At 41.2% G+C, this 27,497-nt stretch overlaps 1 protein-coding gene across 1 annotated transcript in view; it reads left to right on the forward strand.

The window, feature by feature from the left end:
• The first annotated feature begins 63 nt into the window (after window positions 1-63).
• UGGT1 (UDP-glucose glycoprotein glucosyltransferase 1) overlaps window positions 64-27,497 on the forward strand; it is a 52,544-nt gene continuing 25,110 nt past the window's right edge. The window contains 20 exon segments of the mRNA XM_044435832.1: window positions 64-177; window positions 4,858-4,994; window positions 5,239-5,321; window positions 8,143-8,273; window positions 9,121-9,233; window positions 10,601-10,775; window positions 11,731-11,827; window positions 13,351-13,429; window positions 14,054-14,154; window positions 14,352-14,451; window positions 15,297-15,357; window positions 17,823-17,914; window positions 18,030-18,180; window positions 19,399-19,518; window positions 20,403-20,488; window positions 21,137-21,272; window positions 21,875-22,006; window positions 23,110-23,274; window positions 23,989-24,109; window positions 25,389-25,487. Coding sequence (XP_044291767.1) covers window positions 4,870-4,994; window positions 5,239-5,321; window positions 8,143-8,273; window positions 9,121-9,233; window positions 10,601-10,775; window positions 11,731-11,827; window positions 13,351-13,429; window positions 14,054-14,154; window positions 14,352-14,451; window positions 15,297-15,357; window positions 17,823-17,914; window positions 18,030-18,180; window positions 19,399-19,518; window positions 20,403-20,488; window positions 21,137-21,272; window positions 21,875-22,006; window positions 23,110-23,274; window positions 23,989-24,109; window positions 25,389-25,487 — 2,167 coding nt within the window. The 5' untranslated portion in view covers window positions 64-177; window positions 4,858-4,869.

A 27,497-nucleotide genomic window follows, 5' to 3' on the forward strand; every position in this document is an offset into this window, starting at 1 on the left:
GAGGCGAAAGCATCACCGCAGTGGGCAGGGCCAGCCGAGACCCAATCATTCGCCAGGGGGAGGGGTGCTTTGCTGCGGCAGCGGAAGCAACACTCCCGATTGAGCCCCCCTCAGTGTCAGCGCGAGAAGCCGCTCTGGAGGCTTTTCTGAGCGCCTCCGCTGCACTCTCGGCTGCAGGTAACTCTTCAGGGGGAGGAGGGGAAGGCTTGTCCTGACAGCGGCTCTGCGCAGAGAAGGAGCGCGCCTTCTAAGTAGATCAGCTGGCCCGATGAGGACGAGGCAGCGCTCTGCTCACGGCGATCACCGTGTGTTTTTTTTAATTCGGGTTGAACATCCGGGTCCCTGGTCCTACTCCTCTGATTCACGTCGTGTTCGGAGAGGAATAAGAGGCGGGGCCTGGTCGCCGGGAGTTATCCACTCCCGGGTTTCCTATTGGTAGTCGGGCTTAGCGTGTGCGCCCTTTCCCATTGGTTGTCAGGTGGTACTCTGCTCTCTATTGGATTACCTAGCTGTGGAAAGAGGAACTCATGAGTTGACTGCCCGGAGTGTAGGCTGCCCTTACCCTGTCCATGCTTTTGACAAACCTCACCTTCCCCAGCTGCTGCCCTCCAGAAGTTTGGCGCTACAGCTGCCACCACTTCCCGCAAACAAGGCCCATGGTCGAAGAACAGGGGTGCTGTAGTCCAGAACATCTGAAGCGCATGAGGTCGGGAAAACTGGCTTAGACCAAGAAAAGAGCTCCATGCTCGGCTGGTGAAAGGAGTACAGAGAGATAACTCTGGCTGCCCTTCCTCAGTAAGCCTGTGAGCATGTTCTGTTTTAAAGTTAATCAGTGGGCCCCTGTTTCAGGAGGAAGAAGTTGAAAGTACAGGTATCCTGAGCACAGTTATCTTGAGCATTGCTCTCCTACTGATCCTAGTCCTTCCTCAGTGGCAGCTGGTGCTCAGCAGGGGTGATGACACAAAGTACAGGGCAGCTAAGAGGCAGAGCCTGGGATCACAGGAGACAGAGCAAAAGAGGTTGCACAGAAAAGGCCAACTAAGGTCGAGATTTTATGTGCAAAGTGGGGTAAGGTGGAGAATCTATATAACACCAGGAGAAAGCAGTATGCAGTGGGGAGCTCTCCACAAGTTCTGTTGTGATTACAGGACCCAGCACTTAGACAGTTGTGTTATCCTTCTAAGGATAATTCTAAAAACAATCAGAAATGCATGTTTCTAAATCTGGGCGGGTCAACAGTGTTCTCTTGTACAAGCTTTGCTGACTTTCTGGCAGTGCCTATTTCTGCTCCTTTCTGGTATGTTTTAGAAGCAATAAATCCCCATTGCATGAACACTGGGTCTCCTGTAAGTGCATGAGCACAATATGGTATTATCCCACTCTTTAGAACCTAGCTTCTTCCGCTATGGCACTAGCGCTTTCTAGAGAACATGCATACTGAAGCTTGGGTTTAAACTTTTTTTAAAAAATAGAAAACTCATTTCAAAATAAAAGAACGACCATAGGCTTTTCATTGAACTGCTGTGATGTCAGAGTGCTCTGAACATCCTCTACCAGAACATACCTGGCTAAGAAGGAGGCACAACTGAGGCACTCTTCATCTCTCTGCTCAAAAGCACATCCAGCAGAATTACTGGGATGGGATCTTGGAGGCATCAGGTGGTTACAGAGCCTCAACACCTCTCCTTCCCTGCCCCGTTATTTGCAGCCTCGCCCAAGATTGGAGCACTGAAGTCAGGAGAGGAGACTGTTGTGGAGCTTTCCATGACAACTGCAAGGGATGTGGAGAAACTATCCCTGTTTGGATTTCCTCTCTGGAGGTCAAAGTAACATCTCTGGTCCTGGAGAGTCAATTCCAAAATCTTTTATTCCTGGGATGCTATCTCAAGTAATAAGACTGCTCCCACATATTTAGGGCACAATCCCATGCATGTTTAGATAGGAAAAAGTCCTACAACCCTCAGAATGCACCAACCCGCAGTAGTTGGCTGGGGCATAGCGGAAAGGGTAGGCTTTTTTTTCCTGTCTAAATATACATAGGATTGTACCTTTAAAGTATTTTTTTATCTTACTCATCGCCTAAAGAGGCTCCCTGCCCACAGGATTAAAATCCAATGCATGACACACAAATTAGAGGGAATAAGAAAGGGAGAGGAGAAAAATGAATGTCCTTGAATAGGGCCAGTGGAATGGCTCTATGTGCCACTCTCCTTGCCCTCAGTACGAACAACTGGGATAGCAAGGATAGTTGAAAAGGGACTGAGCCTTCCCTGGAGAAGCCTTCAGCAGGGCAACTGGAATAAGCCTTGCATTCCTTCTCATCTCAGCCTACTGGGATGAATGGGGACATGCACTATGAGAAGTCCCATGCGTTCTAGGATGGCAGATTTCAAAAACTGGCAGTGAGGAGGGAAGAGAAGGGAAAAATAGCAACAGACTAAGATTCCTAACATTACATGGAAAAAATGGGACTCCTGGAACATTCTCTTGGGCTCCAGGAATGGCATGTTAAAAAAATGGGGAAGGGGTTGGGGACGCCTGCAAAATATTACGCTCACCACCAATGGCTGCTGTGTCCTCAGGTGCCTTTTTAAAACATTTATGAACAAAACCTCCTGCGGGACTCCCAGTGACCCCCAGGCCACACACATTTATGTTAAAACCCACAAAGAAGAAACAATTGCCAGTAAAGGAAATAAAGTCTTTTCAGAAGAGAAGTTGCTTTCTGAGGTGGGTGGGTATTGCCTAGCTTACCCTTTGCAGTGAGCAGCTGTGTTCAGCTAGGCCATTAGTACTTAATTTGAGTAGCAGGTTCTTCAGTGTCCCAGGCAGAGAGAGTGATACCCTCTCCTTACTGCCCAAGATCCTTTGTAATGCTCTTCAACTAAATACATCCTACTGGGTATAGACCAGGGTCTACCATCAGTATAAAGGGAGCTTTTTAGACATAATTGTAGCTCCCCAGGATACTGTGTGTCTTTGTATGGCAAATGATCAATGATACATGTGCCGGTTGCAGAACAGAAGCCATGTTGCAAAGTTAAGGCCAAGAGTCTGCGGCACTTAAATTACTAACTAGATTTTCATGGCATAGAATTTGGGACAGAATTAATAAATGTCCAACTGAGAGCCTTATTTTTGTGCAGTAAGTTGAAAAGCCTAAGGTTTTGCCTCACAATTATTTAGGCAAGGCTGAAAACAGACGTGCAGGCTTTAATGTTTTCCTGTGGGACTGCCCTAACCCTCTTAGCTTGTAATTGTGAACCCAGCAGTCAGGGCCCTCTTCTATTGCATTTCAAAGGAGCCTATAACAGGCATGAAACAAGCAGCAGTATTGACTGGCAGGGAGAGGGCAGGCCAACCACTGCAGCATCGGTCACTGTATCTGGTTTAGGAATATAGGTAAATGCTTTATAATGAATAAAACTAATGCTGCATCTAAGCCAGTATTGTCAGCACTGACTAGCAGTAGTTCTCCAGAATTTCAAGTGGATTCTTTCCAGGCCCTGTTTGGAGAGGCCTGGAGTGGAACCAGGGATATTTTGCATGCGAAGTATGTGCTCTGCCTCTTGAGTTATGGTCTCCAGACAGCTTCCATACTTGAGAACCACATGGGGCAATTTGGCAAAAGAACCTCCTCCATCTTGAGTTACTGCTATGAATTATTACATCTGCAAGCCACCATGACATGCCTTTCCTGCTTCAGCTGCCATGGCTCTGTTTGCTGGCAGCTAACTTCTGGTTCTGAAAGGCACTTCCAAGGTCTGTAGCAGGAATGTGGGCTGCCAGAAACAAGAAAGGAACAGACTGAGATGGCTGTAGATCAGAAGACTGTAGGCTGAGATCAGAAACCGGAAGAATGCACGAGGAGCACAGCTCAGGAACACGCTAAGGGTCAAGAACCAAGAGGACAAACAGAGGTGCAGGTACCTTGGACAGGATAACAGGGCAACAGGCAACAGGAACCAGATGCAGCAAGGGCAAGATCTCACAGGAAGCCCTGTGTTACTGAGGCAACACAGCATGGCAGGATATAGGTGAGCCAAGCACAACAGCAAGGTAACAGAAAGGCAGGAGCAGTCAGGGAAAGTATAGGCATTGCCGCAAGCTGGTGAACCTGTGTTGCTGAAGCCACATGGCAAGGCAGGAGACACAGCAGGCGCCAGGAGCAGGAAAGGTCAGGCAGGATATAGGCACAGTAGCAAACTGGAAGACCTGTGTTGCTGAAGCCAGTTCTGGAGGGAAGAGCTTTCTGTGGTACAGTTCTCCCCGCCACCCCCGCCCAGGAATCTCAGCTGGTACTTGCCAGTAGACTGAGAATCCCAGCAAGGCCTGGGGCTGATCCTGCAAATGTGGTGGTGGTTGCTCTGGTTCTGGCCACCAGAGCAGCCCAAATCCTGACAGGCAGCTGCAGATAGAGAATCTGCATAGAGATTACTGTTCACTGTGTAGACAACTAGTCAAAGAGCCACTTTAGTCAAGAGAGCTCATGGTACCATCCTGATTGCAGGAAAATATCCCTCCTTCTTATGATTCAATTATCAGTAAATATGCCATTTTGTCATATGTAGGATCAAGCAAAAAGAATCAGAAGCAGTAGACAGCCTCTGAACATGGATAAACCTCTGGAGGGGCATTTGCTCCCTATTGTATTACCTTAAGCAGAAAGGAATCTTTCCTCTCTCTTACGCCACTGTTTATTAGCAAAAATGTATTAATGGGAGGATTATGCAGGTAGCTCTGCCTCCCAGTTCTACTCCATCTCAAGAAAACTGAAACTTTTACATGGGTTGATTAATCATAGTTAGGCAGTTTATATGCAGTATAATTTTCAAGATAAATGTTGTCATTCTTCAGGTGTTCTTTAAGATGGGAACTCTAATTGCACTTATTGGAATCTGGGTGAGCTTCTCCCTTGTGAAAGCAGATTCAAAAGCAGTTACAACATCCTTGACTACTAAATGGCCTTCCACCCCTTTATTACTCGAAGCAAGGTAAGAATGTTGGCTAGTTGTTGCTTTTCAAAGTGCTTTACATATATCATTTTGGTAACTCAGTGAAGAGTCCTGTAACAAAGAGTGATATGACCTAAATTCTGGTTATTGAGAAATAATAACTGTATTCATAGCTGAATGAAACTAGATGCATGGACTTTCTCAATCACAGATAGTTTCCTTAACAGCTGTTTGTGTGCATGTATGTGGTTAATTAAATGTAATTCTTCCCTTCTTTCCACAGTGAGTTTTTAGCAGAGGATGGTCAAGAGAAGTTTTGGAATTTTGTTGAAACTTGTCAAGACTTTGGATCATCCCACCGTGATGGTAATCATAACCTTCCTTGATTGCTTTGTTAATTGGATGTAATATTTGTGCTGAATTTAAAATTGTTTATAAACCATATTCAGTATAAGTGAGAAATACTGAGAACTGATTTTCTCAGTTCAAATTTCTACTTACAGCGTAACATTATATACCATAATTTATTTATTTATATTTTATTTATTTTTCGATTTATATCCTGCCTTTTTCCTACAAAGGGCTCAAGGCAGCTTACATCATTCTCCTCCTCCATCTTATCCCCACAACAACAACCCTGTGAGGTAGGTTGGGCTGAGAGTCTGTGACTGGCCCAAAGTCACCCAGTTGGCTCCATGGCTGAGCAGGGACTAGAACCCAGGTTGTCTGAGTCCCAGTCCCATGCTCTTAACCACTACATCACACTGGCTCTCTAATATAATTAATTAGAGATAATTAATCTAATATAATTAATTATATTATTAATTATTAATCTAATATTAATTATATTATTAGTTATTAATTATATTATTAATAACATCGCTTTTTATACTTTGAAAGTGTTTCTATCATGGATAAAAATGGTAACCAGTCAGATGCAGAGATAACTTTGCCATTTAAGGTAGACCTGTACTACTTGGTTACTGAGCAGGCCAAATTGAAATCACTGATATACAGTCACTAGACTCAATAAATGTTTGCCAGGGCCTGGACAACTTCCTAAGCAGGTAACAATACAAAAGAACAATACATAGCTGGATGAATTCAGACCACAGCCTGAGTCCTAGATTGTATAAGCCTGCTTTAAGGATGTAGAATGTTTTTCAGTGTAAGAATTAAATTCTATTTCAGATTTCGGGGTGGGAGGGGGAGCCAAATTTTGAATATGTGACAGATAGTATAACGATGACAAACATAAAGGCCTGGGTCAGATAGGAATTTACTGCCCGAAGGAATAATCCTACACATAGGGGGGAAAAAGCCTACAAATCCCAGCATGCTACAACCAGTGTGACTACCTGGGGCATGCTGGGAATTATAGGCTTTTTCTCTCTAAATATACATTGGATTGTGCCCTTAGATGGGATGGGAAACTTTGGCTTAATAGAAATATGCTGTCCTCAGCACAAACACCTAACAATGGGAAGAAAGGAAGGCACAGTGACCTGAGTCGGTGCCAGGTCACAGTACGATGAACTTTGGTTTCTGAAGCCTTGAACAGTTAGGACCAGTGGCTTTTAAGCAGACAACTTAGCACCAGAGCTACTTGAAATGTGGAAGTATTTGGCATTGCACAAATTAGAACTTAATAGTAACAACTATGGTTTGTGATTAATAGACTTTTCTCAAAAGTTTAGTTAATGGAAAAATGTCATTACTAATTAGAATATCTGTGATTTTGTTGTATTGCTATTAAACTGCTTATTGTTGAAGTTATCTGCTAAAACAGATCACAGATGAATATTGACTTATTGTAAAAATTATGTCCAGAATGGATGTGAACTCTGAACAGATCTTAAATCTTAAACCAGGCTTGGGTCCTGGTTACCTAAAGGAGCGCTTACGTCCATATGTGCCCGCCCGCCCCTTAAGATCAGCAGGAGAGGCCCTTCTCCGGGAACCCTCTGTGAAGGATATTAGGAGGGTAAGGACCCGGAGGAGGGCTTTCTCTGCGGTGGCGCCCAATCTATGGGATGCGCTCCCCAGAGATGTCTGCCTGGCGCCGTCGTTATTTGTTTTTGGCGCCAGGCCAAGACCTTTTTATTTAAACGTCATTTTAATTGTTAATATTATTTATTCATTTTACATCTTTGGCCAGGACATCTCCAATTACATTGTTTTTATATCGTTGTTATTTATTGTTGTGAGCCACCCCGAGGCTTCGGCGAATGGGGCGGCATAGAAGCTTCCTAAATAAATAAATAAAAATAAATAGGTTTATTTGCATTGTCTACATGCAGTCTCCAGTGAGTCTGGATGGTCAAGTTCAGACAGACAGAGTATGGAAGTTTGGAGAAAAGTAGCCTAAGATCAGGAAACAAAATATTGTGTTGCATGATAAACAACAATGGAAGATATTCTAAACATGTTGTAACTGGATCAGGAGGGAGGGTCGTGTTGAAGGCGCCTGGCAGGTCCTTTCATTTGTAGTTTACAGCTTCCGCTGCAGCCGAACTGCCCGAAACGCAAAGCCCTTTCCTCACCTGGACCCTTCCTAACCCCTGGTTCTAAGGCAAAGAGCGACATAGCCTCGGGGAGGTGGGCAGCTGTGAGTCTTGGGCACAGGGTCTGCCCTTGCTGCTCCTGTCTGACTGTCTGCACATTGCAGCAATGCCAGCTGCTGCCAGCATTCTCCCAAAGGCTGCTTTTGCATGTCACCTTATTCCTTCCCCCTCCCCATCCGCTTCCCTGCTCTCTTGCCCACTCTCTCTTCCTCTATCCACCCCCCCTTCATCTTCCTCCTGCCTTTATTCTTCCTTCCCGACGCAGCTGCCCCTGCTCTGGCCGCCAGTCACACGCAGCTGTGTGTGCTCCCGTGCATTCCTGCCAAAGGAGCCCCACGCCTTGTTCCTCACAAGCAGATTCCCGCCCATGCCCCTCCATCTGTGACAACTCTCTTGTGGCTGCTTTGGGAAGATGAGTGAGCCCCTTCACCTCCTGACTCATGTATGTCTACGTTTCACAGGGTGCTGCAAGTTGGGAATGTATATGATGCCTTGGTCAGTTTGGAATTGGGCATTTCTATTGCAAACCGTTGCAGTATAAGCTATAACAATTCTAAGTGATGATTTTAAAAACCACTTTTTGTTTTGATAAAAACTAAATAGTTTACATTGTGTGCTGGCAGGTACTGATTCTTCCTCTTATTATGCAATGTTGGAAGCAGCTTCCCAGAGTCTTTCATCTTTGCAAAAGAACTTGTTGAAATTTGCCTTGTCTTTGCGTTCTTACTCAGCTACAGTTCAAGCCTTTCAGCAGGTTAGTATGAAGCTTTGGGAACTTCTTTGATGATTGTAATTCATACAGGCAGTAGTAATGCAAGAGGAAATGACAGGTGCCCTTTGTCTTTGAACTTGCTAACCACCTTGTATTTGGCCCTACTTCTTTACGGGCAATGACTAAGTTTACTGCTTATATTGAGGTTGGCAATATCACAATGAGGTCTCGCGTGATGTGTCTTGGCTACTACCCCCCAGTTCCTGATTGGTTAGAAAGCAGATGGGCTTGAAGCATCTGCCTTCTTCCACCTCTTTCCTGTCATCTCAGGTAAGTATTAGGCCTGATACCAGTGTAGCCAAAATTTACAGCATGGGTACTTTTCCTTTATTTTTTAAAATTACTTTTCAATACTTTTCCCCACATTTTGAAATTGCAAAACGAACTGTGAACATTTCTGCTTGCTGTTCTGCCTTCCCTGTATGGCTAACGTACCCACCTTCCTCTGCCAGCTCCTGACCCACCATTACAAAGGAACACAAAAGAAGACATAGCGAAAGTATTTTAAGATTGTCCCTTTGTCTTCTGTGTAGCTTCAAGACCCGTGGTTACCTCAGTTGATTATAGAATACAGTGGCCTTTCTTTTTGTGGTATGTGTTGATTCAGCCTTGATTCAGTGCAAATGCCGTAATTCTCCAAGTTGTGGCCAACTCTGATATGATGCAGTGGCTATGACTATTTGCCATTTGCTCATATAGGACAAATTTTGCTGCACAAATGAATCCATTAGAAACAGTTCCCTTGACTTTCCGGCTATTATTATGATGAGCTTTACTTTCCTCCCTAATAGAGATGCCATCATATGATAACAGATATGTTTTAATTCAGATAGCAGCTGATGAACCCCCACCAGAAGGATGTAATGCATTCTTTGTCGTCCATGGAAAGAAGACTTGTGACTCTGAGAAACTTGGGATACTTCTACAGACAGCTTCAGAAAGGTTGTTTTATGTTATACCAAACCATCAACTACACTTTCTTTCTCATTTTGTTACAATGTTAATGAACTGTTCCTTAACTACATATATTTTGTTTTCAAAAATTCATTCTGAAAGTAAGCAAATCCTTATACTGTATTCTGGATTAAGGTGGATATCTTGAAACTACTTGCAAAGCAAGAAAGTGTCCTTGAAGCAAATTGGTGCAGATTCATGATGACAGGCTTACAACTCAAAATTAAAGCGTTTGGTCTATTATTTTTCCTGTTCCTCTTCTGGAGAACACAGCAGATATAGAAAAGATCTGTTTAACAATGCTGGAATTTTGTAGTATGAGAGCTAAAAGATGAGGACTGTTCAGAGAGAAATAATAGGGATAGTTGTTTGGTGGTCGTGGTTATTTTCTTTTAAGTTCCTTGTTTATAAATTCTCTGTCTCTGCATGTTGTTTATGGGCTTTCCCCCATATAATACAAGAATAACATGTTTCAGCAATAGAACAGCTTCTCTGTATTAAAGTCCTTCACAAAATGTTTTTGGTGTTTTACAGAATGCTTTTAGAAAGGAAAGGTAATAAGTTATACCTGTTTACAAAAAATAATCCAGCATGTGCTGTATTGCCTCAATTTCATTTTGTCTAAGGCTTTATTCGTGTCTACATGAAAAAACTTCTGTTTCCTTCTGGAAACAAGTTCTAATGAGTGAATTCCCATTCCAAAAGGGAGCAGAGATTATGCCATTGGATATTCAGTTTCCATTTTAGGAAAACAGAGTAATAATAGATTATATTATTTATTGGTTAGAAAGGCAGATGTCTATCCTGCCTTTTTCCTGCATGGAACCCAAGGCAGCTTACATAATCTTCCTCCACTCCATTTTTATCCTCATAAGAGACCTGTGAGGTAGGCTAGGCTGAGAATCAGTGACTGGTCCAGTGTGACTCAGTGAACCTAAAGACTGAGTGGGGATTAGAACACAGATCTCCTGAGGCCTGTTCTGAACCTATAATGCCACACTGGGTTGAAGCTCAGTGTGAACTTCTTTTAAATTTTCATGGTAAATCACCTTTAACTGATGCAAGTGTTAGAATTAGTAGAATATGAGCAGTATCCAGTGCTGCTTGCAGGACAGCAAAGCTTATAGAAGGGAGCTCTGTTGACTTCTCTTATTCCATAAATGAGCCGGGATTGCTTTAGGAAGTGCTAATGTTGCTCTGATGGTTGGTCCTGCAGCCACAACAGGATAAGTGGAGGCACAGTTTCCGTGCTGGATACTGTCCATTTGTATAGCATTCTCATCTGTTCAACATGCTTCATGTGCAATATTTCATCTTGCTGAAGGGTAGTATTTGTATTTTTTGTTTCGTTTTAGACCAAAGCCTTTTATGTTCAAAGGGGACCACAAATATCCAGTTTCAAACCCTGAAAGCCCTGTTGTAATTCTGTATGCTGAGATTGGCTCTAAAGAGTTCTCTAGATTCCACAAACTGCTTGTAGAAAAAGCTACTGCAGGAGAAGTCACTTACGTCCTTAGGCATTACATTGCTGTAAGTACTGGTATGATCTAGAAAAAGGTGTTGTGTGTGTTTTGGGGGGGGGTTGTATTTTTTAGGAACAGCATTTGTTGTTCACAATGCTTGGTCTGAATTTTTTAAGATCTAAAATTAAAGATACTGTTTTTTGTAGAGTGAAACAATTTTTGCCAAGTCAGTTGGCACTAAATGCTTTGCAGTTTTTAAATATTTGTGTACCTTGGAAAGTTCCTTTTGTGAAATATTCACCAAGGTAATATCTTCTCTGTTCATACAAGGCATGAAAGATGTGGAACCTGTTGCCATTAATTTTAGAAAGGCATCAGGGTTGGGTATTTCTGGTTTGAGTTGTCCTTTCTTTTCTTCTTCTTTGTCTTTTGTTTTTGGCTTCTGGCATATTTTTGCTGCCTTTTATGGCTGTTGAGGCCTTAGTTTTTCTGCACTGAATTTTATTAGACAGCTGTTACAGGATTTTCCTCTTGTCAGTGGATGGACAGAAAGGGGAGCAGTAACCTTGCTGCCTAAGGTAGCAGCTGGTCATGCATTACTCTCATCATATGTGTCCTACTGCTCCTGCCTAGAAGGATGTCAGGCTTTGCCTTGCCCAAGTCCAATGCCTGTTTGGTGTCAAAAAGACCTGGATAAAAAAAGAGGTGCCCAGAAAGCATCAGGACTAAGGTTTAAATTGGTAAATAGCAGTATCTTTTTCCTCCTGAGAACTACCGCGAAGAAAAGAAGAGTAATTATGCTTTGTTGTACAGAAGCCACTCTTCATTCTCTTGTCGGTGGCAGTTGCACAACATTCTTACTCAAAGAGGAAGTGGGCAGGAAAATCGTACGTATTTCCTGGAGAGGTTTAAAGAAGGTTTGTCCAACTGCAAGCAACTCATCTTATGGCAAAATTGGGAAAAATAAATTTAGCAAATGTTTTCTCAGGACAATGTTACTTTGATTTTACCTTTTCTTGTAGAATCCAAGTAAAGAAAAAGTCTACCTTTCGGGCTATGGCGTGGAGCTGGCAATTAAAAGCACTGAATATAAGGCCAAGGATGATACCCAGGTGAAAGGTGAATTCTTACATTTAAGAGTAGATGGCATATGCTCCAAAACTTTTCTTCCTGCTCAATCTCTGTTGGCCTATTTAGGATTAAATTACTCTTTCAGGATAGCAACATGCTGCTTAATCTCAATCACATGTATTTACAATGCCACCTTTCTGTAATAAAAGACGGTTTGCAACAAACTAAATAACAGCAGTAAATGCCAAACCATTGAAACAATGTCCTAAGCATTCAGCGAGTATGTCAGGCTTGATTTCCCGGACAGCCTGTTACAGTTCTGCCATATTAAGGGAAGGGTGATTGTGACCAGCTTCATGGCTTCAAAGGCCCCATTCTTAAGAGTCTTGATTTGTGTTTTTTTTGCTTTGCATTTCTCTTAAGGCTGCCCAAGGACTAATATTGGACACACATGCTTAATTGCCCCCTTTTCCAATAATGACATTTTAGCACATGAAAAGCAACAAATCGCCCCAATATATGGAAATCCTTAAAAGGAACGGGGAATGAAGGGAAATGTTCTTATTTGTAGCATTGAAAAATCTTGAAGAGATAACAGAAAATTTGCTGTCTCTATAGAGTGATCTACTTTGCCTCCTAAGCAAAAGTGTGCCATGCTTAGCCAAGCCTTTCTAATTTCTTCTGAGGAAGAATGAGGAGCAGCAACACCATTCCATCCCTTTTGTGCAATGAGTGGCTTCTAACCACCAGGGAAAGTGCTTGACATCAGCTCCCTGTACAGCCAATGGGGAGAGTTCTGGGACCATCATGAAGGATGTGGGACTTAGGAAGTTTCTTGTTTATTTTAGGATGTGGTCTTGACTAGCCCCCCGCCCTTTTAACTTTTGTACCCTTCCTATACATAAAGTCTCAGGATGGTCCAACAACAAAGGCACAGCAAAGAGGGCTTCCAAAGAAGGACCTCTGACCCAGATCTTAGAGGGTGGGCAGGCACATAGGGAATGCGAGAGGTCTGGGCTACCTTCAGTTTTTGAAACCTTCCCAGAATAATACAAAAATGAAGAAATGCCAAAACAGGGCTACAAAAATTATTTTTAACTTTAAACATTTACCTTTAACAAATTATTACTTTTAGCAGAAGATAAAATGCTATAATTTGTTCCTTTTTAAAGTGCTTTTCTAGCTTTTTTCCTGCTCAAATGCACCAATTAGTCTGGAAAGCTTTGATTTTCTTGCAATGGCAGTTTACATTAAGCACAGCAAGGCCATTATTCCAACAGTTTAGTGTGGTAGTAATAGTAAGTTGCATCCAACCATCATGCAACAGGATTTCCCTACATCCCCACCCCCGCATTCCAATTTTGCTTTGGATAGTTCCCTAAACAGCTGAAGCAGATTTGGGGGGTGGGGCAGAGAAGGGGAAACCATTCTACCAGCATTTCCTTTCCGCTGGCTGAGCAATGCCATTACATACAGCCCTTTGTATGCTGAAGCCTCACAAAACTGATCTCATTATTAGTGATGGTATCTTGATCAGTATCATAATCAGGGGGGCTTTCCTCTTTCTACAGGTACAGATGTGAATGCAACAGTAATAGGTGAAAATGACCCCATTGATGAAGTGCAAGGATTTTTGTTTGGAAAACTAAGGTACAAAGTCATCATCTTTACAAGCCTTTCCACCTAAAACAGTTCAGAAACTGATTGGCAAACAAGCCCATAAAGAACCTTGGCAGTATTTTCATAATAACACCTATGAGATGTTAAAAAAGAAGCCACATCCACATCTCTTAGAGCAATGGAGATTTCCTGCCGGTCCTCGGGGGGGCTTCATCCCACTCACCACGGACTGTCGCAGGGGCTGGCTGCGCTCTACCACCTCTTCCTCAGTTGGCATTGCATTATGGGGGTGGGGTGCTCGTGCTGTGGGGGCAGCAGGGAGGAGGGAGATGGCTCAGTGGGAGCCAGCTAAGAGCCATGCTGTGCCGATTTCAGTATTTTGTTCTTTTGTTGCCATTTTTTGTTGCTTGGTTTCTGGTTCTGGAGAATTTTCATTTTTGTGGTATTGTGTTTGGAAGCTAATGTACAGAATACTGTATTATATGTATGGTGCTCTTTGTTTCTGCCTCAAACAAAAAGCAGAAACAAAAAATCTTTTTGTTATCCTGTTTTTGCTGGTTTCTAGCTGTGGAAAGGTTGGAAACCACTGCCTTAGAGAAATTATTAGTTTTGCCTAAAAATGATAAGGTTCTCCGAATTCATTTTTTCTCTCAGGCAGTTACATCCCACTTTGAAAGAAGAATTGAAAGAATTAAGAAAACATCTTATTGAAAGCACCAATGAAATGGCCCCCTTAAAAGTATGGCAGTTACAAGGTAATGCACCTATATTTGTTTTATTTGTATATAAAAGTACTTGCTTGTGTCAGGCAAATGTGAAACATAACATTTCCTGGAAGCTGTTAAACTGTGTATGAGTTGCATTATACATTCATCCCTAAATGCCTCCATGACTTCCATGTTTTCGCTTTGAAGGGCTGGCCTGTGATTTAACACACTGTTCTCATTTTTAGATCTAAGTTTCCAAACTGCTGCTCGCATTCTGGCGGCCCCCACTGTGGATGCTTTAATGGTCATGAAAGATCTAAGTCAGAATTTTCCCACAAAAGCTAGGTAATTGCTGCTGCTGCTGCTGTCACTATAACTCTTACATAAATTTAACAAATGGTATTGAACTAGCCATTTACTTTTGTAGAAAAGTGTTTGAGGATTTTTAGATTTGTTTTTTTAAGGGTAATTACTACTTTTTTAAACTATGCCCTTCTGTCTTGAAAAAGTGGTATCACTTGATCATTTTGGCATGATCACTTGATCACTGTGCCTTTTTGTGCTATTTAAATTCTAGTTCAGTTTATACTGGAGAGCTTAATACAGTGATCCTGTGGCCCTTAGTGTCTAGAGGACCATAGGATTTTTGGACTTCCATGCCTGAGGTCAGAAAAGAGCTCTGACTCAGATCTGGAGATCTGTGTTAGATTTTTCCTCCCTTCCTGCAGCCAGTGAGGAAAGAAACTGGCTGCATCTTCAGAGGTCATAAGAGCAAGCTCAAAGCAGAGTTAAGGGGGTAGGGAAGGGAGCTTGGTGGTCACAGTGTATGAAATACCTTTGGGCACCTCAGGAACTGAAATGGGTTGTTGAGTTATTTTGTAGAGCAGGAGGAGTGTGGACTGGCCTTCACCCATAATCCTCCTAGGATGTCTGTAATGCTGGCTTGGAGGCATACATCCATCCCCATTTGACTGTATCCTGTAGATGTCATTTCTCTTTATGACATCATTTTAATTTTATGAATAACATTAAATTCTAAAACATCTATTTGCTTACTATTTGTATCAGTTGAATCTGAGATGTACGGAATTTGAGGAGGTGTGGGGCAGGTGTATTGCAAAAATAAAATGGATGATAAAAGAAGGATGGGCCAGTGGTGATGATGGAATTGCATCTTTTGATTTCTGCAGGGCAATAACGAAGACAGTTGTTTCTTCAGAACTCAGATCAGAAATTGAAGAGAACCAAAAAGTAATAGTATTTCTGTATACATATATGTGGGTTTGAGCTTCATGGCTGAATGGGGATTTGAACCTAGGTCTGCTAATCTGGCTGAAGCCACTATACCACAATGCTTCTGCTGCTCTTATAAAGTAGCTTCCTATATGGCTCAATTAATGCTTTATATACTTTCAGTTAAATATGAAATACTATTTGTAGTAGTAAAACATATAATAAGTGTTTATTAAAAAAACTTTCTAAAATGTGTTTCCAATCTTAAGGCCTGTTCAGATTGAAAAAAAGCAGAATGTTTTAAAGATATCTATATAAGGTGTGCCAAATGCTATCTGTTTATCTCTTGGGTTTTTCTAGTATTTATGCATATTATACTTTTCCAGATAAGCAACTTCTCTCCTGACTTTACTGTGTCTAGAATTAATCTTATTGTGATACTGGAGAGGAATCTGTTGAAAGTCTTTGAAATCCCTAGGAAATGCAAAAGCACCTGCAGACTTGCATATAGAATATACTTTTAAAAATGGTTTTTTGTTTGAACAGGACTGAGACTTTCAGCAAGTTATAGTTTTAGTACATGGTCTTTCCTGAGATGGCTGATCTTAAGGTTTGATTTGAAACATGCTCATTATATTTAGATCTCAGAACTTTGGGCCTATCAGGGCTATGAAGGTGGTGAGGACTAATAAAAGATAATGGCTTGTAGCAGAATGTTGTCCTTTTCCCTTCTTGTCTTGCACAGAATGTCCCATGGCTATAGAAACAAGTTTCTGCTTGTAGTATAGTAGCTACAGTCTAGGACAATATCAGGGGGAAAGTCTGTTGATGGATCTTCAAGAAAAACTAAAGTTCTTTGTAGAGTTTATTTATTTATTTATTTATTTATTTTATTAAAACATTTTTATGCCGCCCCATTCGCCGAAGCCTCGGGGCGGCTTACAACAAAGTTGTAAGAGTTGTTAGCTCTGTATGCTCAGGAAGTTTCAGGAGAGTGGCTCATAACTGGTTTAGGCTAGATATTTCCCAGGGATCAATAATGAGCAGTCATCCAACGAAAATTTGGTCTTGTGTGTTTGCCTTTGTTTTTTAATAAATCCCAGGGCATATGGAGACTGCCAGTTAAGTAGCTCTTGTGGTGTGTTCTGGGAATAAAACAAACACAAGCTTAATAATTTGGTAAGGCAGGAACTATGTTGCACATTGAAGTATGGCACAAATAGATATCCTGCAGTCATTCTGCTTGTCTTAAATCCACGCAGGATTCAAAATTGGAAACATGTTTTACCTAGTCTGAACTTTTGGTATACCTGAAAAAGTCATTAAAAAGAATACTTTTAAAATTATATTAATTATTCTTGTCCATAGATGAATGAAAAGTTTTAAATCTAATTGGGAAAAGTCATTGGGACATCCTTTAATAGATCATGGTTTTGGTCTGTTTCAGCGGTATTTCATTTTATATAGGTTGGCAAAATTTGCCCAGATTATGTCTGCTGAAGGTGCAGATCTCTGGCGTTGGATTTCTTACATACCTGCCAAATCAAGTTTATCATGTCCCTGGCCCTCAACATACCCCTTTTCTTCTTCTCTGAGTCTTATTTCCTACCCTGCAATGTTAGCAGGCCTGGTTCTTTCTCTGCTGGCTGCAAGGGGGCAGGACAGGGGCTCCAAATAATCCTATAGTGCCCCCCCCAGAATGTGTTGGGAGGCCATAGATATTAAATGAGGCAGGTACAGTCCTAATTCTTACTGATCTCTGACAGTTTGGTGTACCCTTTGAGATTACATCTGGCTGGAAATACAGATGTGCCACCTGCAATGGCTTTTATGTTATCCCTAGAATGCCTAGACTTCATGGGCATAGCAACCCTTTTCCATCAGTTGCTCTCCAACTTGGCAGACAATATTGTTAGCCCAAAATCTCAAACATGACCATCTTGTTTTTTCTATGAGGAAGTGATTTTACAATTTGATAAAGCATTATGTTAACTTTATTTATAAGTGAAGTAGATATGTGGATGATTTGAAGATTACAGAATTGAATTAGTTTGTTCATTTTCCTTCCATGTGAAAGTGGAACAGTGGTGGTGATGGAATCATAACTTTGGATTGTTCTGGGTCACCACGGAATGGGCAGTCAGCGAGCCTAGGTTTACTTTCTTAATTTATTATCCCAGAATTATGTTTCTAGAGTAAGCTAATTCACTTTATTGCATATATTGATGTGGATAGCAGGTATATTCTTGTAGACATTATTGTTCAGCAGTAGAAAAACAGGAAAGGATTATTCCTCCGGATCAAATGCTGCAGACTTGTAGCTTTGAATATAGATGAATGCTCCACTGGGGGTTTCATTTAACATTTCAATGTATGTCAGTGAAATATCCAATAGGAAATTAAGGGCTCTTGAAGTCTTGCATAAAAATGACCCATTTTAGTTTTTATTCTTCTGTCAATGGTTTTGCTGCACTTTTTTCCAGTACTTCAAAGGAACCTTAGGATTACAGGTGGGGGATTCTGCCCTGTTCATCAATGGACTACATATAGATCTAGACACACAGGACATTTTTAGGTACGAATTCTCTTTATTGGTATTTCTTGTATAGAATTCAGTTTAGCAATGATAAAAGGTGAGATATACCTGACAGTTCTGTTTTAAAGTTTCTTCTGATCTGTGCTCTTTCTAGCTTGTTTGATGTCCTGAGGAATGAAGCTCGCGTTATGGAAGGGCTGCACAGTTTAGGAATTGTAGGCCTTTCTATGCACAATGTGTTAAAGCTAAACATCCAGCCATCAGACACTGACTATGCTGTAGATATCAGAAGTACTGCCATTTCAGTGAGTATGGGTTCCAAGAATTCTAAGCTGCATGGAGAGATTACCATCAAACAGCAAAGAAGTCACTTTTTAATTTTATCTGTTACTGGGCCCTGATTCTGCAATGTGTTCAAAGTATCAGAACAGTGTAGATAAGTGGAACTAGTATATGCTTCAAGGCTTGTCCTGAAGAATTTATGCTTCAGCCGAGGATCTGCAAAATTGCAGCACAGGATAACACAACTAGAAGGCTTTATGAAAGGGAATCTTTCTGTTCATGTTCTTTGTGTCTTAGCTGAGATGTAGGTGAAATTTAATGTCAAGCAAATCTGGGTAAAATTTCCTCTAAATGAACAAAGTTATTCTTAAGTCCAGACACTTGATGTCCAGGCACCTAGTACAAAGGAAGGGTAGGAGGCAGAGGCAAAAGTAGACATCCTGTTCCAAATCCTAGAAAGTAGCTTCTGAGTTCACAGCATTTAAGAGCTGTAACAAAGAGATTAAACCTTATGGTTAGGCAAGCAGGGTAGAGCTGTGGTGATAAGATCAGGCTGAGCTTCATTCCTTGATTTTATATTTGGTCTCTGCAATGAAGTCCAACTCAACTATTGACAGCCTCCCCCCCTGCCCCCCCCCCCCCCCCACAAAAACAAACAAATCCCATAATGTTTGCATTATATTAAAACAAGAAGCAGTGGAAAACTAATGCTGTATTTTAGATTTGCTTTTTTCAGGGTTTTTTGTGTAGTACAACAGAACTACCATATCTACTGTTTCAGTTACTGAGGTTGACCATCAGCCCTCCATATTCATGGGGGTTAGGATCTATGGAAGTCAAAAAACTATGTTATACCTCTAGGGAACTACACACTTTGCTTGGGGATGCCACACTCCATGTCTCAGTACTAGCCCACTTCACTCGTGTTTTGCCTCTCAGTGAGTGTAAAGTCTGTAGAGATAATTCAGTTTTTCACTAGTTTTTTTCACTTTTGTGAGGTCCTGTGCCCAACCCCTGCAAATGTAGTGTTTACTACTATCCATGAGTTCAGGCATCCCTTGGGGGCTTGGAACCTATCTCTGTGGATATGGGAGTCCAGCTGTATTATGTCCTTTTCTTTTGCTACAATAGATACCTGAAATAATGTTTGCAAATGTTGTAACTCTAATTTATTTGAAAGTAGAATTTAGTATTTTAAGTTGCAGAATTTTACCTAATGATGGTTTTTTTGTTGTTTTTAGTGGATTAATAACCTTGAAGTTGATGGCAGATATAATTCCTGGCCTTCTAGTGTCCAGGAGCTGCTGCGTCCTACTTTCCCTGGTGTGATTAGACAAATAAGAAAAAACTTCCATAATCTGGTAAGCAATTGCTAATTTGGTTCTGACTGCAGCCTGAACTTTCTAGAGCTGAGCAGTTTTAAATTTTTTTTACACCCAATTTATTTCTTGTTGCATCAGAACCAGATGACAAGCCAAACCACAGTAAGCTTAAAAGTAGAAGTGTTCTGCACTGTCCATGGAGACAGAGCACTCCCAAGCCTGGGAGAAGGCTTCACTGGTCAGGGATTGTGGGAGCTGTTGCTCCTGATGTCAGACTGCAGTCACTGAAACCTTGTGCTCTGACAATTGAAAGTGAATCTAAATTAAAAGGGCTTGCAATGCCTCTGAAAGAAGGTTGGGCTTTGACAAATTTCCAGGAGGAAAGTATGAGTGAGGCAATCTCTAAGAAGAAGAGGAAATGGCAACTATTGAAATGTGTGTGGCTTTGAGTCATTTAGTGATTTTAAAGTCTAAACCAAGACTTTTTATAGGTAACTAGGACTGTAGTGCATCATTCTTATCAGGAGTATTACCTTCACATATCATTATTGCTAAAATGTATGTCTGCTCTTCATGACAGCCCCATGAGTTTCAGCTGAAAATAGCTAAATGTACTTGAAGAACCCAGATGTTTGTCACGAGCTTCAGCTGTCAGATCTATTAAACTATGGGCAAATCTGGTTTAAATTTGGTGTGCTGCAGTTAGATATAATTGTATAACTCTTAAGTGTTGATCTAGTCCAGCCTTCCCTAACCAGTTACCCTCTAGATGGGTTGGGCAGCATATCTTAGCTGTGCTGGCTGAGTGGTTAATGGAATAGGAGTCCAACTCATTTGAAGGGCACCAAGCTGGGGAAGCCTGCTCTAGCCATTCTGCAGTGATGAAAAGGTGTTCAAATTCTTCATTTTATTACTGCTTTTAGGTACTTATAATAGACCCATCCCATGAGAGCTCAACAGAATTGTTCAGTGTGGCTGAAATGTTCCTTAGTAACCACATACCACTGAGGTAAGCGTTGATATTTATATTGGGTTATTTAGGAGTGGGTATAGAAACTTTAAAATGTTAACTTCATGTTTGAAGCTAAGTGACATTCACAGCCATTCACCTTCCTGATGCTGAAGGTGTAAATGTGCTAGACCAATGTTAAGCATGATGCGCTCTTCTTCCCCTGCCCTCCACACCTTTTCCAGCCATGCCAGGGGAAATAAGTAACAGTGAGTCTGAGTCTGACAGGTGGGAACTTTAGGGAGGCTGTGGTATCAAGCGGGATCTGGGAAATCAGAGATGGAATGAGCCAAGGCTAATAGTAGCCAGGCTGTGCTTCTGTTTGATGTTGATTCCAAATTCTTATTAGGAGTGCCCATGTTTACCATCCACTATAGTTGGATATCTGTGTAGACTTAATGGTTCACTGTGGTAGAGGGGTTGGTAGGAGAATATGGGCAAACAGTATGTTGAGCCAGGAGAAATCAGAGTGACACATCCTGCTTCTAATCCTTTTGACTGTAGTTAAGGAAGGGACAGTGTTATGTCTCTACTTTAGCCCCAAGCAGGACAATGTAAATGAGCCCACATATTTTCACTGTCAGCAGCTGAGCTTTGGGTGCTTGGTTAGGAGTTTAATGTAATTACTGTTATCTTTTGAAAAAATAGGATTGGCTTAGTCTTTGTGGTTAATGACTCTGAAGATGTTGATGGGTTGCAAGATGCTGGGGTTGCTCTCCTTCGGGCTTACAACTACATCACACAAGAAGTAGATACTAATTATGCCTTCCAGACAATTATATCAGTAAGTAGCCTTTTCCGAAAGCACTACAGCTGTATATGTCAACTTTTGGGTGGATGTGATTTGCCTAATGGGTAGTATTTTATCTGGCACCAACACTGATATAAACTCTGTTGCCCTAGCATAGGAACCTCTGAAGACAGAGACAGTACTACTTGCTGGTATGACATTTCTCCAGAAAAGCTGTTGCATCAGCAAATTCTACTGGCACTATACTAGCAGTTGCTTACAGTGGTTCAGTATAATGTTAGCAGGAGTGTTCATACTGCTCCATGAACTTGTTTTAATTGTATGTGGTTAGGTATGGTTGTGAGTTCTTGGCTGTCCCAGGTTTGAAAGGGAGGGTCCTATTTGAGGGCTCCCCAAGATCCTGTCAAAATTTAATTAGGGGCTGAAAGGGATTTTTCAATGTTTTCAAAGGAAAGGTGGGTTTTGAACTGCAGTTTGAAGGAAGAGAGAAATGGCACCAGGTTTTTTTTCTGGAACAGCTTTCCAGGCATATGGGGCAGCAATGTCAAAGGGCAAAGCAGTTGATAATGGTTTTCTAAAGCGTGAAGCCTGGAGGTCATGTTTGTAATGGTGTATGTTTCATGTTGTCTTCACAGATATATAACAAGCTAAATACAGGAGAAAAACTAAAGGTAGAACATGTGGTTAGTGTTCTTGAGAAGCAATATCCCTACGTAGAAGTCAATAGCATTTTAGGAGTTGATTCTGTCTATGACCAAAACAGAAAGGTGAGAAATTTGTGCATAGCTTACAGATTGTCCTGCCCTATAACTTTTGAAATGCCTCTTCAATAAGATTTCTTTGAAAAGTTTGAGTGCCTGTGAGAAGATGGTCCTGTAACACTGTCTGTGAACAACCCTACGCTCCTATGAACAACCCTACCCTCTGTTCCTATATGCCAGTGGCTGTTATTCCAGTGTTTATAATTGTAGTCCTAGGCACTTAAGCCAGCAAAGTAGAAAGTACAAGGCTAGCTGAACAAACCAGAGTCAGCATGGTGACACTAACACATTCCTGCCATCTCCCTGACAACCTTGGCTGCTCCCCCGCCATCTTAACAGTACATAGAAGTCACCAGTCAGCACACAGTATGGGGAATGTCTTTGTTGATGCTGTCTTATTCAATCTATACTGTCTTGTCCCCTCACAAGCATACTTCCAGGAAAAGCCACAGTGGTTCCTTTGCCTGAGGCCTCTCAATGGCCTCATGGCTAGGAGTGCAGTCACAAGCTCTCCAGGTTTTCAATTGGGGATTTGAATCCTTTTACATCCAAACATAGCTAGCAAAATGCTTCTGTCAGGAACAAACACTGGTAATTCCAATCACTGCAACCAGCTAATTCACTATGAAGCCCAGTGGGTTGAAGAACTGCACAGTGAACCTGTACGCTACAGACTTCCCAGGGGAAAGGTCTCAGTACCACGGGAGAATGTGTGGTTTTGTACACCACTTTCATGGCAATGACTACAACACATTTGCATTGGTCTTTGTGTAGGGAGACTTAGTGTATACATTGGTGAAAAAGTATGGTGGTGAATAGTGCAAGCAGGCAGTAAGTAGCATCATGAGCTTTCTAGTAGCCAAGAGCACTGAGAAATGTGGTTCCAGGTCCCATCTCTGGGAGTTGGTGAGGTGACCTCCACAAGGCAAACCTTAATTTATGGATGTTTTGCTGACAATAATGCAATAGGAAGCATATTGGAAAAATAAAAGGCAGAAATACTTGAATCTAACATCATTCATGTATAAAAAGACTTCAGTGGCACATGTTGCAATGAAATTAGTAGGGATGGGGAGGAACTATTTTTATCTGTATCTTCTCTATTTCAGGAAGGGCGTGGTTACTATGAACAGACAGGTGTGGGCCCTCTACCTATAGTGCTTTTTAATGGGATGCCCTATCAAAAAGAACAACTAGATCCTGATGAACTGGAAACTGTAACAATGCATAAAATATTGGAAACCACCAGTTTTTTCCAAAGAGCTGTGTATTTGGTAAGCTGTGTTGCTGGTAAATCGGGATTTCAAGAAATGCTTCTGAGCTTAAGAATAAGAGCTCCGATCTAAATAACTGTGCATCTAGCTCTGTATTTCCAAGGGGGCTTTAGAGTTCCATTCCTCAAACAGTAGTACACTGTTTTCATAAACCAGACCATTACTAAAATGAAGATGGGTAGACAGGTTCAATCAAAGGTAGTTAATGATGTAGCCAGAGATCTGCTGTCCTAAGAATCTAAAAGGCTGAATGTAAAATAGCACTTCAGCATCTTTACAAAAAGTAGGTCAGTCTTCACAATATGCCAGGCTCACCCTGATCTCTTAATGCACAATGAACTTGATTTTGCATTAGGTAGTACTTTGAATATGCAACCCCAAGTGAGGTTGCAGTATGTTGTGTGAACCCAGCCATCAGGGGTTATGCGAAATTGAACAACCTTCACATAATCTTCCATTTGTTGTTGTGTTATGCAAGAATTTGTAACCTCTCATGGCTGAGTTTACAAAGCAGTGCCATCAGACGTTCTGCATTCTAAGTGTTATTCAGCATGTTACTATCATAGGTTTAATAATCCACAGTGAGTCCCAATGTGTTGTGCAAAATGAGTCAGTGAGGTTTTTCTTAAGCGACTTCCCAAGATTTTTCTGTTTTTCAAGTGAATTCAAAAACAAGAGGATTTGAGTATTTAAATCTGTATTTTTATCTTTCAGGGTGAACTGTCAAATGATCAAGACGTGGTTGAATATATAATGAGCCAGCCAAATGTTGTTCCAAGAATCAACTCTCGGATCTTGATGTCTGAGAGAGAATATCTAGATTTAACTGCAACCAGTAAGGCACACTTTGTAGAATCAATATAGAAACTTGCTAGTGGTTAATTCAGAACTGAATCAAAAGTAATGCTAAACCATGATTTAGTGTTATGTGCACAAACTCCTCTCCCCGCTTCACTTTCTTATAGCTCCTTGCCTATGAGGAAGGCATTAGATTCATTCAATTCTGTGAAACTATTTTCAGTTTAACCTTTCATCTGAACCAGGATAAAAGCTGTGGTTAGTTTAGACAAGTGCAAAACATTTTTCATCCCAAAGACCACTTTCATTTCTGTGTAATTATCTGTAGGTGTCGCCAAATTCACAATGGGTGTTATCAAAGTGGGCATAACCAATGAAATATTCAATTGTTTTCATTTGCTCTCTCTCTCGTTCTCGCTTCCTTCTCTCTCTGAAATGCTTTGTTTCTTCCATTCTCTCTTCTTTGTACCTTCTTGTGCTTTCTTTTCTGTGTGTAGAAGAGATTGCCTCTTTCTGCATGCACAGAGAGAAAGACTGTAAGAAGGTGGGGAGATAAGAGACGAAGAGGGCAGAAATGAAAGGGGAGAGGGAGAACATCGCTTTGCTGCTTCTATTTCTATATCTCAATCTTACTCTTATTTTTCTTCCTTCCAGTTTTCTTTCTGTTATGTTTGTCTGGTCTCTTGTTTCTGAGAATGTACCCAATGCCAACTTGGTGAAGCAGTTGTCACATCACAGTAGCGGATTGTGGTTTATTTAACCCCCAATGCATAGGGACATTCATTGCCTACAAGCCACTTACATTTGTGGAAGGCAATCTCTGTTCAGCCTGATCTGAGTTGTGGAGCAAGACCAGTGGGTTGTTTAGGGGGTGAACCCATCACTCTGGGTTCACACATCATGCTCACACTCTCTTGGCAAATTGTAATGTGCAACTTTCTTGAAACATTTTCTTGAAATGATACTGAAACTGGAAAAGGATTTTGACAGATTGGAAAAAAACATACCTTGGGGAAGACCCAGAAAAGAGGGCAAAGGTGGAAGGCACATACTTGTGCACATACATGTGCATTCCATCTCTGTATGGGCTCTGCAAGTGAGAGCCTTTTCTGTGGCTATGTCAAGGGTGTGAAGCTCCCTTCTTAGCTTTTACTGCTTATCAAGTTGCTTGCTGAAGTTATAAAGCTCTAAATATATTGTGAAATATCTTCAGCATTAGGAAAAAAATGGAATAGCAGAGATTGTAGATGTGGTAAATATGTAAACAAAAGCTGGGTCTGAAGGGGTAGTTATTTCTGTCTTGTTTTTTCTTGCAGATAATTTCTATGTGGATGATTATGCTAGATTTACATCCTTGAATTCCAAAGGCAAGACAGCTGCTATAGCCAACAGTATGACTTACTTGACCAAGAAAGGTATGAATTTAGGTCACTTTGCATACTGCATCTGAAGCAAGGGCTACTATACTGCTTTTTATTCAGAGTTCTTTATGTCAGACAGTGCTGGCATTTTAGAACAATTTTCAGTGATGTTGCAGTACTGTTCCTTCTTTACGTTAGTTTAACGTTGATACCTCTACTAACTTACGTTAGTTTAATGTTTACCTCTGGTTAGCCCTTGACATATAGCCAGCTCTGTCTGTTCAAATTCCATGGAAATAGGTTATGACCTGAGCATAAAAATACATTGTGGCTTGGTCCCAAACCTTTCAAAGATGGAAGCGCACCTTCATTTGTGGGTAGCTTTTGATTCACTGGAGCATTTCCACTGGCAGAATGTGGTTGGGAAGGTGATTGTCTTTTTCCCTTTTCCCTGCAGCCCCTTATGCCCTCCCAAAAATCTGCTTTGGGCTTTGGTGACTCTCCATATTGGCAAGGGAGGTGTCACTGGTAGTCAAAGGAGAAGGAATTGAACAAAAGGTGCTTTCTTCCATTTGTGGGTGGGGCAGTAGCTTAGTGATTGATCACATGCTTTTCATGCACAAAAGTTCAGTCCTTGGCATCTCCACATTGAGCAGCCTTAATGTGAACTGCAACCTAAAACCCTGGAGAGTTACTGCCCCTCAGTGTCAACAGTACTGGGGTGGGTGAACTAGTGATCTGACTCAGTATAAAACTTCCAATGATTCTTTGTTCCCATCAGCTAAATCTGCCTTAGCAGAACTTGAGGTGGGCAGTTTTCTGCTGGTAAGAGCAAACTTAGGATCCAGCCCTATAGATTTAATATATCATTAGGTTTTTATTATTTTAACATTTGAAAAAGTTGAATAGAGGTAAGTTGAATGGAGACTGAATGGAATCAGAGAGTGATTCATAATGTAAAATAAGTATTTGCACTGCATTTGCTTAAACTGTATAATTTGTAGGCAGAATCAGATTTCCTGTCATCTAATTTGACTGGTACCCATAGTCTGAAGGTAGTAAGATACAGTACTCTTTTAGACATTTCAAATGGTCCCCTGTGTGATCGTTTAAAAACTGCCCATGAGAAGAAAACTAGCATAGCAGGGATGATTGTACTTGACAAGCCCTCTTTCTGCTTATACCAGTTTTATACTGACAAAATTGTGCTGTGTGTATTGCATAGATCCGACTATATCTGAGTAGTTATTTTGCTCATGGGGAAATGTTAGCATTGAGATGCCCTACTTTAATTCTTACTTCGCATGGCATTCACTCAAGTTACTTAAGTATATGGACATGTAGGCAATATATTTTCATATATAAATTGAAGTGCCAATTGCTTTTGAAAATGACCCAAGTGTATGTAGTGGCGGTTGGTAATTGTTACGGAGAATAAAATAGTATTGCAGCTGTTGCTGTGACATGAAACAGCTCCCTCTCAAACCATTCATTCTTCACTTTGTCACCACCACCTTCAGATTCCTTATTTATTGCTTAACAATAAAAGCCTTTAAGAATATTTCATTACATGCCACAGCAGTGGATAAGCTTGGGTGAAAAAGTGGATGGAAATTGGTTCTATTGCAGTTCTGCGCATTTGTGTGAGTTATTGAATTAGGTTTGTATAAGCATTGTGGGCTTTTCTGTTGGTTTGCATTTTCATATGAACTTGTCAGATGAGGTATTTTATTCTCACTTGTTAAACCTGTACAGACTATGCACAGCCTTGATAATGAGTCTCGGTCCTTGAACTGTGGCTAATAAGGGTAAAGTACTCTCTTCAGCCTGCTGTCCTGCACTCAGGGCTCCCTTTCTGTTTTGCCATGGCTCAGCACAACCTTAAGTATACCTGTCACCTAACTGGAGAGTGCTGTTGACCAGGATTTAGAGCTAATTTCAATACCTGGCTTTATAGTAAATACTGATTGTTAACCCTCTTGCTAAAATTTGCAAGTAAAGAATGAGAGGAGCACAGGATAATGTGATTTAACGTTGGAGAGTTTTCTTTAGTTTCAGCTGTTC

This window comes from Varanus komodoensis, unplaced genomic scaffold (genome assembly GCF_004798865.1).
Source record: "Varanus komodoensis strain SLA01 unplaced genomic scaffold, ASM479886v1 scaffold1, whole genome shotgun sequence".
In the NCBI taxonomy this organism is placed as follows: Eukaryota; Metazoa; Chordata; class Lepidosauria; order Squamata; family Varanidae; genus Varanus; species Varanus komodoensis.